The sequence below is a fragment of the Halyomorpha halys genome, unplaced genomic scaffold (assembly GCF_000696795.3).
Source record: "Halyomorpha halys isolate HHAL.00 unplaced genomic scaffold, Hhal_1.1 Scaffold1723.1, whole genome shotgun sequence".
Taxonomy (NCBI): domain Eukaryota; kingdom Metazoa; phylum Arthropoda; class Insecta; order Hemiptera; family Pentatomidae; genus Halyomorpha; species Halyomorpha halys.
In genome coordinates, this window is record NW_027115324.1 from 132,342 (window position 1) to 147,132 (window position 14,791).

At 28.9% G+C, this 14,791-nt stretch overlaps 2 protein-coding genes across 4 annotated transcripts; both read left to right on the top strand.

The window, feature by feature from the left end:
- The first annotated feature begins 742 nt into the window (after positions 1-742).
- On the top strand, positions 743-4,298 carry LOC106690458 (mitochondrial import inner membrane translocase subunit Tim17-B). Of its 3 annotated transcripts, XM_014435907.3 has the most exons (4): positions 749-911; positions 1,027-1,160; positions 1,469-1,643; positions 3,411-4,298. In XM_014435907.3, exons 3-4 carry the CDS (start codon positions 1,497-1,499, stop codon positions 3,741-3,743), a joined length of 480 nt encoding a protein of 159 aa, XP_014291393.1. In that variant the 5' UTR covers positions 749-911; positions 1,027-1,160; positions 1,469-1,496; the 3' UTR covers positions 3,744-4,298. The 3 variants fall into 3 exon arrangements, with proteins under 3 accessions (XP_014291394.1, XP_014291393.1, XP_014291392.1); XM_014435908.3 differs by having other exon boundaries at positions 743-1,160; positions 1,482-1,643; XM_014435906.3 differs by having other exon boundaries at positions 749-1,160.
- Positions 4,299-7,337: 3,039 nt separating this feature from the next.
- Positions 7,338-13,955, top strand: LOC106690456 (putative leucine-rich repeat-containing protein DDB_G0290503). Its single transcript, XM_014435905.3, has 6 exons — positions 7,338-7,632; positions 8,535-8,978; positions 11,435-11,562; positions 11,816-12,058; positions 12,628-12,791; positions 13,643-13,955. Exons 2-6 carry the CDS (start codon positions 8,543-8,545, stop codon positions 13,845-13,847), a joined length of 1,176 nt encoding a protein of 391 aa, XP_014291391.1. The 5' UTR covers positions 7,338-7,632; positions 8,535-8,542; the 3' UTR covers positions 13,848-13,955.
- Positions 13,956-14,791: the final 836 nt, after the last annotated feature.

Consider the following 14,791-nt stretch of genomic DNA (forward strand, 5'->3'; position numbering starts at 1 on the left):
GGACACACGTGCAGTCGGAATTATTGTTATCATTCAAAAGCCATGCTTACGTGACTTACTTGAATCACGAAGATCCTCACAATCAATCCTACTGATGCTTAATTTTATATAAGAACCGAACAGTAAGAATCATGCGCAATGTCTCTTTCGATTGTTTGGCCATTATCTTGGCACTTGCTCGGAAGATTAAAGAGAAACGCAGGACAGACGGTACAGCGCATATCCTGTACAGTTCTTGATAGTCAAAAGTGGTTGTTTTGGAACAGACTTAAAATTACACTAGTATTTATACACTTTATTCATCATTTGTTGCTAACTCATATGGTTGTGAGGCCATTAACCTAACCTTGTTATATTATTTTTTCATATGTGCGTATTCATTCAGTTTAATAAGGCCTTTTCTACCTTATTCCTTTATTTCACAATGAAAGAATCTGTTATTTCAAAAATGAATAGTATAATTGAATTAAACATTATTTAATAATTATAATTAAATAAGTAATAAAGGTATTGTATTTTTATAAAATAAATATTATTATTAATAAAATTTTAATACATTATTTCATTTTCATAAATTTCACTTCTGTCGACCAGACTAAAGGCGTCCTCAATTTTATTTTATCTTTGGGTTGTAACTGTTTCGCTTAGCGAAACAGCTGCAGCCACGATTTAGAATACATCTTCTCGAACTTGGAGGACTGAATGAGAACATATGAGAAACAGCCTTAATTTATATAGGAGGGAATTAAATTTAGTAAATCAAAAAGTTTATTTTTTGTGTTCACCGGGGTGGGGGGATACATAACTGCACATATGAAATAGGTATATTGCAAAATTAATTAATATTGATGACAGTAGTGCCCATAATTAGAATTATGCTTTGACTACAGATTACGTGGCATTAATTCTAGGTAACGAAATCATTTTTAAAATTCTTACATACTAAAACGTCTCGATTACAAACACGCCATAATGAATCCTTCTCAAAAATCGATTAAAATGATACCAATCGACTTTCCTTTATAGCCTAACCTTACTGAAGGGAACATTTAAATATTTGTTTTATCCTGGTATTATTGGAATGTTTTAAGTATACTTTACTTAGTACCATAGTTTTCAAGCGTAACAGCTACGTGTGATTTAACCCTAAAACGCAAACGGTATGTAGATAATCCTTTTTACTTTAAAGCTTACAATTATTGCTTGTAGTAACATTGCACAATGTAGTTGACCTTATCATGCTAGTTGTTTATTATTTTTATCTATTCTTGTCTAGTTTTTATAAAGCAATTAAATATTTTATTCTTAATTTTTATAAACCATGGATAGTACTATTGTCATAAAGCATTTTATACTTAATCCTTCAATACCATGGTTACTACTAGTGTTAAGTTTTAAGTAAAATCTCAGATAGATAAATTTGGCAGTAAGATTGCTTTTAAAATAATCTTGAAACTTACAAATTTAGGTGTGATTAATAGCCATAATATACCACAATGGGAGAATACACTAGAGAACCCTGTCCTTGGAGGATTGTGGATGATGTTGGTGGAGCATTTACTATGGGACTGATTGGTGGCTCCATATTCCAGTCTATCAAAGGTTTTCGAAACGCGCCTAGTGGTTTCAACAAAAGGCTAACTGTAAGTTACTCATTCTCACCACATTAACTGTTTCAAAGGTTCTATTAATTTTTTTCTATCAAAAAAGTAGAATCAACTTTAATATAGTAGTGCTTAGAGACACTTTCATTTGATTATATAACATCAGGTAAGGTAAGCCCTATTTCATTGGCTTTATGATGAAGTATGAACGCTGGCTCCAATATGAATTCGTTATTGAAAATTCAAGTTAAAGAATAATTAAAATTTCTACAATAATTAAATAAAAATGTTCTAATGAGTATAATGATGACAGTGTACCAGTTCTATTGCTGTGGGTTATATAACCTACACCATTATTATTACTGTTGTAATTAGGATCACATTTCTCAGTATGCTCGCTCAGGGTAAACTAGGTTCCAACTGATCATTTTTAATTGAGGTTGGAATCTAAATTCTTATAAATATTAATCATCGTGTAATATCAGGTTATTACAGACAACAATAATCTACCCTCTTCATCATAAGATTCATGTTTTCATTGTAGATGGATAAATACTCATAGCATTTAGACAAAATGAAATGAGTAGCTAATACCCCAACATCACTTTGAGGATAAACAGCTCTTGTTGCAGGAGGCAATGATTGTGTACGTCAACTAGCCCAAAGGGCAGATTTAGAGAATTTAGGCCCCATATAGCGTATCAAATTTGAGGAGAAGATGGTCGGGGTGCGATCAGTAATAGGTAGACAAATTAGTGAAACTTATTTATTGCTGCTGAATTTAAGGGCTGGAAAACGAATTTATAATTCTTACCTCAACAATATTATATTTTATCTTCTATTAGAATCAACTACTATCTACTTAATTTATTGATGAGTATATTTCCAAGTTCATTGTTATTTTATTTTTATCTGAATTAAGGTTGTTATCTTGTTTTGCTTTTCATACCTTATGAAGACCTGAAATCTGGGTCGAAACGTTGGCATATGTAAATAAGTTTCACTTATTTGTGTATCTTTACTGACCACACACCCATCTTCTCATATCAGTATAGTCATTTATCAACACCTCATTTTAAGTAATATTTCCTCAAGCTTACAATAATTATAATAGTGATTAATTTATTATAAAGAATCAGCATATAAGAGTTGAAGAAATGTAATAGTTTCTCAGATACTGAAAAATTATGAACCTCTGAACAAAAGATGGTAGAGGCCTTCAATCCATCCCATATTTTTTATTTCAGGCATCCAATTTACATGCACTGTGTTCATATACTTCTTAAAGCAGCCAAAACTGATGTTTTTATAGTTTCGGGAATTTGTATCTCTGTTCTGATGGATTGTTTGTTTCATAATAATTTAATTGTAAATTGTTAAAATAGTACACATTTTTTAGGGATAATTTAATTGCTAATAATAGATATTATTTTTTAATTCTTAATTAAAAGCATAAGCAAACATTGAAGAATAGTCAGAGCCATAATCAAACCAAAGGCTCTAAGGAATTTTCCGGGGACTCTATCAAATATTAAATTCACCAATGATGCACCTTTATAATTTATACAATTAGAACATTATGTAAAAAAGCTACATACTTACTGTATAATGAATGTAATATTAAAGTTTAAAATTGTACATGGTCATCTGGGCTTGGCTGCCTTAAGTGCAGTGCAGAGGTCAGGCAACTTTGTTTTTGTTGGTAATCATATTATTTTAGATTTTGTCCTATTACTGATATTTTTATGTTAACAATATATATATATATATACATATATATATATCTGTATATTCTTTTTGTTGTAGGGAAGTTTAGCTGCTGTAAAACAGAAAGGTCCTATGTTAGGTGGAAGTTTTGCCGTGTGGGGAGGTGTTTTTTCTACTATTGATTGTACTCTTGTCCACTTCAGGCAAAAAGAAGACCCTTGGAACTCAATAATTTCAGCTGCAACTACTGGTGGTATTCTTGCTGCCAGGAATGGTGTGCCAGCCATGGTTGGAAGTGCTGTGATTGGTGGAGTACTCCTCGCTCTGATAGAAGGTGTGGGTATTATATTCACTCGTCTTCAAGCAGAAAACTTCCGGCCTCCATCACATTTTGAAGATCCTATGCAGCTAAACCAAATGAAGCCTCAGTGATCACAGTCCAAAAAAGCTAGTAGACGAATAATTAAGTTCACATTGGTCTCAGTGATCTCATGGTGTATAAAAATATAATGATGTTAATTTTATTGTCCTAACTCATATTTTTCTTTATACAATAATGTTTTACAATATTTGTTAAAATTGTATATATATATATTTTTTTTTTCAAATTGTAATAAAATAAAAGTAATGGCAATCTAGATTCGAACAGTGGAAGTTGGTTGCCACTACTTTTATTTTAATATTAAGGAATTTCCATAAAATTAAATTTCTAGCGTTTTCTATTAGTAAATAGAACATATTTTTTCTTATACAGAGAACGCAGTTGAGGCATTCAGTCACATTAGACATTAAGGAAGCTCATGATGTGTTTCTGAACCAGCCAGTCCTAACAGAATCCATGAGCTCATTGTTCAGAAGGTCGATCTCATGTGATGGTAAAGACCAAACTTTCCTATATGGTACATCACATAAGAGAAAAATGTTGACATTGCCTTGCATATATATTGCAAAGTTCAATTGTTGAAATTATTAAATTATTTGAAAATGTTTCTTGTTTGTGCCAACACTCCCTATAATCATATTCCTTTATTCCATTTAGTAATTATCAGATAGCAGTGACATACTACCAGAAATGACTTTTTAATAGTATTATTTCTAGAAAGATTAAAAAAAAGAAGTTCCTGATAAATATATTTCTTCATATTCCTAATATATTTGATTACATTGCTATTTCATGTTTATTATATCAGTCATTTATAATGTAAGGTATTGAATTATTTTTCATGGAATAATAGCACTAAACCCTTTTGTTCATTGTCCAAAGTTATTACTCGTAGGTTGTTGAATTTCTTTGAAAAGCTTTGGGGTCATCCATTTAACATGAGTGATAAAAGAACTCTGCATACTAAAATGGAATCCTACTAGTGAGTTTATACAAAACAAAATAGTTTCAAGCCTCTGAGAACATCGTTTTGTTGCATGTTAAAGTTTAATTATATTATGTATATGGTTGACTATATTGATTAAGACATTAAAAAAAAAAGGATTAAGAAATAGAACAAACTATTAATAGCTAAATTTTCAACCCACATTGCTGGGCTATATTGAAAAAAGTAGATATAGCTAGTGTAAGAATATAAAATTGGCATAAACAAAAAGATATTCGAGTAGAGGTATTAAAAGACATTGATATGAAAAAGTTAAAGGTTGATAAAAAAAAGATGTAAAAACTCTTCAAGTAAAGAATTGATATGTTAATAATACTGAGGCAGTAGTCACTGATATATTAATAGAATAATAAATAATATAATTGATAACAAATAAGATTATAGATAATTACTAAAGTTAATTAATCATTTATAACTAAAATGTAATAGTATTTATCATGTATCATCTTCCCAATTATTATTTTCACAACTGGATAGTTTGATCAGTTAATGTTTACCAATTTGGTATCGATTTCTACTGCCTCAGTATTAATGTGCAGCGGCCCTGCTACTTTTTACTGCTGGACACTGTTATGAACCACTTGGCACTATCCAGCTTTCTATATAATAATAATTGACTACCATATAACAGAGAATTTAAATATGAAAATTAACATGGTGTAATGCCAAAAGTTACTAAAGTCACCTAAAATAAAATAATTTAAATGTATCCAATGATATTCAACCTAAATTAAAAATACAAAGTACTTTTTATTATATTTTTTTTTCAAAACAAGGATAATATATATTTTGGTTATATATTCTCATAGTAACTATTCTTGATATATCATCTTTTGGAGCTAACCTGCACAATTTCATTCATTTATTTTAAAATTAAATGTATGGAAATCATTAACTGTTTCATCAAGTCCAGAAAATATAAGTAAAACATAATTTTCCTGAATTTTTTATTTAATGTTTCAATTGGAATGTTGGGCCCAACCCTCTGTTCTTCATAAAAGACATACTTAAACTGAATCAAAACCCTTAGTAAAAAATCCACACATCAGTAGGTAAAATGTATTGAAGGATAGAAACCTTGTTATACTAGCAACATAATCTTACAATTCTTTTCACCATTTATTTTTCTTAAATAAAATTTAAATATATTATATCATTTAGGTCTATATATTATATATACCCAGTTAATTTCTTTGATTAATGCTTTCCTTAGCATATTTTTAAAAATATTTTATCTAAATTCATAATTTATGTAGGTTATTAATGAAATTATTCTTAAATTTATTAATAATATATGTTACAGAGAAAGAAATTTATGCTTACTCAATGCCAGAAAAAGAACAGCATATATCACCAGGAGAGAAAAAATGGGTTTATCAAATAATGAAGTTTAAATTAAGGGTAGTTCATAACGTAACTATATTAAACACATGATATTTAATAGTTACCCTTACAACATAACAAATATATAAAGTATAACACATTTGGGAAATGTCCTTTAAGCTATAAATGCTACAAAGTTTGTTCAACCATGTCTGATCACTGTCCAATACTCTTAAACATTACAAAAAAAATATACTCTTGGTTGGGTCCTTTCCAATGTCATTGAACTGAAACTACAATATCTCATTGCTAGACACAATTTTTCATAGTCAATTTATTTTTTTTTTCCTACTTACAATCAATGAATTACATTCAGTGTCAACAAATAGTTATATTATGAACTTATGGTAGCCTGCATAGTACACAAGTTGATATTCATTTGTAGAAAGTATTGTTTGGTTTAATATAAATTAAATTTGTTAAGTATTAATTCTTTTCCTTAACTAACAGAAGTTGCTATCGATATAGTCTAATATAATAGAACAATTTCGTAAATAAATTCTTAAAAATTATACCTTTTAAGTACAAAAATCAATTGAAGCATTAAACTTCCAAGTCCATTTTATAATGTCATATATATATATTTATTATTATTAAGTTTTGGTACTAGATTTTCACGATTTAACTCTTTTTGGAGGAAATTCTTTAATCCCATAATTAATCTAAAACCAAAACAGTAAAATAAGAAAATAAAAATATATTTGTCTGGTTTTGAAATACTATACAGCTTAATTCATTGTTTGAGTTCAAGAATTAAAATACTTTAAATCGTTGTTTTTTTTAATATATTTTGCAATCAATTTCTTAAACCACTTAGTAAAATTATATTCACTATGGAGTTAAATAGGTCTTAAAGTGTTGACGTTAAAAATGAAAGTTGTATTATATATGATATACATATATAAATATTTTTTTTTTCTCTCTTTTATAATAAAACAAAAGTGCTTATTGGCTATTAAATTTAGTTCATTTCTATGATAAGTAAAATATGTGCGAACATGTATGTCATTAAAATATATTTTCATTTTAATTGATATTTTATTTTCACAGTCCCATCATATCATAGTAATTTATGTAAAATAAATAATTCTAAGAATTGACCATTAATAAACGTGGTAGAATATTTAGCTTTCTTAGTTGCAACTTTGTTGATAATAGAGATCAAAACACCAAACATTGGGCTTAAAATAGTTTATATGCGCATGAAATTTCCTTAAACTATATATAGAGGGTCTACAGGAACTTGGAGGAGAGCTCATATGCCTCTGAATCTCAGTTAAAATTAGATGACCTCCTGAACACAGTATGGCAGACTATACAGCAACTCACAGGGTAGCAACTCCTAAAGTTTTGTCTAAGTTTTGCCTGCTTTTGCTTCTTTACATCGCCCATCATTGGCAGCATAATTCTAATTCTAACTCTAGGCACAATTCTTCATCTTCCTAAGGTGGTGTCTGTGATATAATAAACAGTGACTTTTGTTCATTTGCTCATCATTGTGTGATATTTTTGTGAAGATAAATAACTTTCAATAAAGGATTACAAACTGGGTAAGAAGCCAAATTATTGTCATTGCATTAAAAGTGAAGTAAACAGTATTAAGTATATACTATCGAGCTTTCATACATATGAAAGTTCCTTGAAAAAAAAGGATTTTATAACTATTTGATAAAATATTTTATAATCACTTTTATTACTATTCCACTCATAAGTTTGTTGTAAATAAAATGAACAATTTTTAGGATTGAAGAATTATATATATATAATTTTTGAGAAAAATAGTGAATTTAATATAAATATAATTAATACACATTAAATATTGGCATTTACTCATAACACAAATATGCAGAATGTATGTACATCTAAACAAACATAGAGTAATGTTTCTTATTTTAGGTAAAATGGAATCTGAATTTTTTTGCAGTGAAACATACTTTTTCTTATTTACATGAATATTAATTTTTAAAAACTGCGAAATTTTTGTTTTAATATGAATTATTCAACATAAAAAAGCTTTTCCCAAGAAAAAATTGGTTTAATGAAAGAATAACAACCAATAAATAGATACTTTTAATAACTGTTAGATCAACATATAAAGTTTCAACAGCAACACAAATAATTAAAATAAAATAAATCTGTACCACTACAAGGCATGAAGGGTCAGGGGTGCAGTACTTTGTAAGGAAGTACTGTTACTAGACCAATGGTTGTGCAAGATGATTTGGTCAGAATCTCACCCAACCGCGATTTTTCCTTATTAATAGTACTCACTTTATGAGGCAGAGTGGACCTCGGAGGGCTCAGTAACAACTTTAAATTAATTCTATAAATCAGACTTACATTTATGTTTTATAATTATATACTAAAAATCTTCATTCAAATCTCTTCTCTTCTGTTATTTTATTAAAATTGTTAGGACTACATTGTAATTTTTTTTTTTTTACTCCAAAAGGTAACAATATGTCGACATCGCCAGCTCTTGAAACTGCACAACCAGTGGGTCAAGATCATTCATCTGATCCAAAGACTGTACAAACAACTTCATCAGAATCACAACCAGTAGCTGCTAAGCAAAATATCTTAGAACAAACAGCAGCGACCATAACAGATGAACATAATGATTCTTCCAAATCACAAGTGTTACCCCTAAATGTCCAGACTGAATTGATAAATTCTTCTGTAGAAGCAAATACTTCGATAGAATCAAAAGTGACATCCACTGACAAAGAAAACAATTCACAACCTGATTTGAAAATCCCTGAAGTAAATAAAATTAACAGTGTTTTGGAAAAAAATATTCAACATGTTGAAGAAGATAAAAAAGAAGTTGAAGAAACATCAGGAAGTAACACTACTATACCAAGCACAGCAGAAACCATAAATGAATCTACAAGCAGTAAGTGTCTTCCAATGCATAAAAAAAATATATATATATAATTTTATATTTATATAGATGATTGACCATATGTGAATAAGAAAGAAATATTCAGGGCTGGCTGTCAAGAAGTCAAGATAAATAAAAATAGTTTTGGACTATATATTGATGGCCATCAACAGTCGCAGCCCTGACTATTTCCTTCTTATTTTAAATATAATCTCTTATTTATTAAATGTTGTTATACCATTTCAATGAATCACATTCAAGACACAATATGACATATGGTAAAAAGGCTGGAAGCTCATGTCATTTATTAATTGTACAAAGATTTTTCAAGCCATATTAGAATTTACTTCCACTAGTATACTTTTTGGTCCTATTTAATACTATTAAATAACAAAAAAGATGCATGCATATGACTGATGACTTCCAGGATATGAGAATTCAATAGGTAAAACCACAATTTTATATAAAAAATAAGAATTTCATTTAAAAATGTAATACAAATATGAAGTCATGACGATCATGGATATGTACCTACACAAGATTTCACTATTTATATAGTTGTTACTCTGTTCTTATCAGTTGCAATGTGATCTTATAAACCCTAGAGCCTTAGTCAATGAACAGTCTATCTAATAAAAAAAATATCTCAAATTGGACTGGTACTATAAGCAAATACATGTGTAATAATAAATAAGATAGATGATTTCATTAGATTTCGAGAAGGTAATTTTTTGTTTTATGTCAATTCTGACATATGGGGGGGGGGGGACCTGGGCCTTCTCGAAATCTAATAAAAGAGATTTCCTGGTATTTGAAAGAAAAATCCTGAGATGCATTTATGGTCCAGTGAAAGATGGTCCAACACGAAGAAGACCTTCAAACAGAGAAGTGTACCCCTTGTTAAATGAGCCTAATGTTATAAAAATCAAGTACAAAATGTTGTACTGAGTAGATCAGAGCACAAGGATGTGTCCCCAATATATCCTAAAAAAACTCATTGACGGAGAAATCTGTTACACCTGACCTAAAGGCCACTCAAAGCTTTGATGGGTGGGTGATGTTGGAGAAGATTCGAGAATCTTCCTCGGTATTCAAAATTGGAGGATGGCTGGACTTCACCAATTGAAATAGTTTATATGCGCATGAACTTTTCCTTAAACTAAATATAGAGGATTAACAGGAACTGGCAGAAGCTGCTGCAGGACTCAGTAATAGGTTATTAGTAATGATATTGAAATTTATGACAAAGGTAAGAAGCTAAACTTGACACTGATACTGATTGCTCTATGCTACCATTGCGAATATTAACATTGCAAACAGCAGGTCCCATAGGTTTGTGCAGGAACATTGCATTTATGAAATGAAAATTCAAAAATCTTCATTTTTTCAATTTACCTCTTGTTAAACTGTTTTTATTTAAATAGTACTAAAATGGTAGAAAAAAGTATTAGATGAATAAAATAAATTAATTTTATTTCTGAATGTTAAAAGAACATTTATCCACTAGATTCAACTTTTGGGAAATTAAAAAAAAAAATGTTATCCTTTTTCCCACAAAGGTAAAATAAAAAAAATTATACTTTTTCCAGCACTACTGAAAACAAAAAACTTGAATTTATTTATGATTTCATGAACCCCAGAGATTTCTCATATTAGATGGAGGTATGCCCTTTTCATATGGAAAGATTGAAATTTTATTATTTTCCCTAATGAAAGTGGTTAAGTTTGTGGTGTTTAAGTTTCAAAAAATTTAAAGGTCTGCAGTAGTTACTGTTTTCCTCAGATCCTTTGAAATCAAGTATTTCATTGATTCAAAATTTCCACCACCTAAATCTTATCATCAGTCAGTGTCATATGTTGAAACGAAAATTCCTTTGTCTCTTTAAGAAATGACCAATTGATATACAAAGTTAAGGAAATTATTAAATACAAATTGTTTCAATATTTTCCAGCAGTCTTAAAATGATTTCTTTTTAGAACTTCATATTGCTCACCCACAAGAAAGGTGACAACTCAAAAATGGAATAACTTAGAACAATTAACTTCAAAATACTACAAAACTTGTATTGAAATAGTTTAAACAAAACTTGTATTGAAATAGTTTAAAACTTTTTTTTTTATGTATTTTTATTAGTTTATGTTGATAAATATTAACATGGAATTAAGATGTTTTATGATAATTCAATAGAAGTTTTATATTACATCGAAGTTTATTGTTCTCAAATATTTAATTTTTGAGTTGTATTACTTCCCTTGCAGGGAGGAATGTGTTACCTCAAATTTCTTAAATTTTCATCTTAGAAAGAAATTAATGCAATAACTACTATAAGTAGTTACTAATTAATTTATGACAAACCATAATACAAATCAGGATAAATCAATACAATAAAACCACTGAAAAAAGTCAAAAGTATAAATCTGCTATCTTACTTTTTTCAATCAACAAATCTTATAAAAAAAATTTTCAGATGACAAACATAAAACAGAGGCAGAGAAAAAAGCAGAAAATGCACAGGAAGTAGAAAATCCTCCAGTACAAACTGAAGATCCTTCAACTGTAAATGAAAACAATCCAATACAGAAAGAACCAGAACCGGTAAGAATATAATTGTTAGCCAAAATATTGTTACTGAAAAGTCAATTTTAAATCACAAGTAATAGTAGCGAAATCAATCTAAAATATTTTTGCTATGATTCGTATGCTAAATATGAATTACTCGTGTAGATTATGTTACAGTTCTTCTTGAACAGAGCTTGAATATGTTTGAAACCGATTTCAAGCATATTAAATCTCTGTTACACCAACCTATAGATCACTGGTGCAATTATTGAGAAATATATTATTCCAGGAGAATCTACAGCAAAATGAGGAAACAGATACTTCTGAATGTATAAATATTCAAGAGTTAACAGAACATGTGATGAACATCTTAAACGATGAAGAAGTTGTTGAGAACGTGATGTCTGAACAGCAGTTACTAAAGAAAAATATTGATCTACAACAGTTTATAGTTAAACTAATCCATCTGCTAAAAGAAAAGACTGATTTATGTGCGAATTTGGACAGGCAAAACAGTGCATTGATAAGCCAGGTAAGGCATTTATACTTTTAAAATGGTGTGAATATTGTTGACATTTCAATGTAATATAAGAAGTTGATAAAAGAGAGGGGGATGGGGTGTGTTAGTAAACACAACACAAATTAGAAGTAAAACTTATTTATCATTTGTGCAAACGTTTCAGCCTGAATTTCAGGGATACTTGGTAGAAGATTTTAATATACTTTTAGAATTTAATTTAATACTTAATTTAAATTAATAGTTAATTCATACTAGTAGAACAATGGTTTTGAGACTAAATGCATTACACTCAAATATCAATAAACCATGGTTGTCAAAAAACTTCCCAACACTAAAATTAACATATTATAATAATTAGGGGGTAAATTAGGTGATTGGAGAAGAGTATTCTTATTGTGACTCAAAATTTAATAATAATTAACAATTGTATAATTCAGAAACAAAGAATAATCTAAAGATAATTTATCTACTATGAGATATTAAGTATTCATTGAAAATAGCTAGATAAAAATTTCTCATTTGATGAATATACATTATTTATTTTATTTTTAAATTATATAATTCAAAATTTATTTTTACAGGCTAAGTCTTTGAAAGATGTGATTGCTATAACTAAAGACTTACTGGGAATAAGGAATATGGAAATTGAGCATCTGCATGCCGACATGGCAGCTATTGAAGAATCCATAAAAGAGGAAAGGAATCGTCATAATTTATCAGTACAACGCCTAAATGAGGCCATGACGTAAGTGAATTTACATGCATTCCTACATGTGAAGTCCATATGTTACTTAATAAAATAATTATTTGATAGATAGCTCAGAAATTCTTCACACTAAAAATATTTATAATCAGTTTCAAGATTTTAACTATGTGTTAACAATCATTTACAAATTGTAGTTATTGAAGTTCAAACAGTACTTAGTGTTGTTTAACTATACTACTCTCTTTCGTACTTCCCTATTCAGCTAAGCAATTTATAAATACCCTAAAAGACTACTAACCCACTGGTACCAGGCCATTTGTTGCACCCCAATCTATCCATAAAAGCTTTGGAAATACACAAAGTAAATCATCAGCTAACCTTTTCACAACTTCTCCAACACCCATCCTGGCATGTTTAGCCATCTAGACCACCAAAGACACATTGGTTTCACAGAGGAGATAGCATAGCACCTGACCCCCTAAACCTCATTTCCTTAGAGATACAAAAATTTGTCAATTATTACTAACTAGAAACATGGTTTCAAGATTCTGCATGAGTAAGAACATGTTCTGTATACTTGCTACTATGGTCATATAATACCATAAATAGAGTGTATCAAACATAAATCATATAGCATCTCATGAAATTTGAATTAACTATAACATATAAATTTTAATTACACATAATTTGGTTTAAAATGTCACATAAAATTAAATTATTCTGGAACAATTAGTTACTTCAAGAATATATTTTAAAACTATAACATCAAAAGCCCTAGTATCATTTTTGTTTTCCTCAGAAACAGGAAGTAAGAAATTCATTGAATTAAAATTCAATCAATCATGCTGATCTGCAGGAAGATTTTATAATAAATGTATATATTTTTAAAGGTTAAATGACAAACTGAAGACAGAATACCTTACTCAAATGGATCTATTTCAAAAACTTCGAGAAAAATATAATGAGAAGGTTGTTTATTTGACTAAAGAGAACCAAAGGCTCAATGCATTGCTGAATCCTGATGCTCAAGCAGCTGAAACCAACACCAACGAAGTGAATGATCAATCAAACCAAATTGAAAGCGTAGACAAGTAGCTGATACATTTTTTTAATGCTATATGTGTGTATTAAATATAACAGTTGTATCTTTTATAAAAATAAATAAATTTATTTATGATTAAAATGATTTTTATGAACAAACAATTGATTAAGAATCTATAATACTTCATGAAACCACCTCAAGTTTCCCTTAATGTTAAATAAAATTTCCTTCACCATCACAAGGAATAAATCTGTAAAATTATAGCCATTATCAAAATTTCAATTAATGTTATTAAAATTACCAATCCAGTTTTTACAACTCGAAACTCTTAAAATTACAAGAAAAAAAAAATTGTTTTCTCATATTATTAATATTTTTATAGCACATCATACTTAACCATTTTTGTTTTTGAAACTCAATATTTATATAAAAATAAGTTTACCATATTATTCAATTTTTCTTTTAAGATTTGATATTTCTTAGTCAAGAGCCCAGAGGGTACATTCCTTTAGGAGAGATGAGCATTATCAGTCAGAAATTTGTTTATGAATGAATCATATCAGCTCCAAATTTCGTATTAATATAAAGTTATCAACACTTAATGATAAGAATTTTGTTGCCAGAAAACAATTGCAAAGGAGGCTCTCAGTCGTAAAACATGGCATCCAAATCCAACATTTATCATAAATTGAAATTTTTAGCATTATTAAATTACTTAGGACAGATTTCGTAGATTTTTTGGAACTTTATATTCTTAAAAGAATGATGTTTAAAAGGTAGATGGTTGGAGGAAGGGTAAGTGAAATACACAAATAAATAAAAACTTATTTGTGTTCTTCAATGATCACACCTCCAACCATATTCTCCTCAAATAATTTACTCGGGATAGGCCGTTTCTAGCTGAGGAAGTTGTACATCTATTCTATAAACTTTAAACCTATTTTCATAAGCCTTTAAATCATACAAGACAATTTATAATGTTAATATTACATAATAT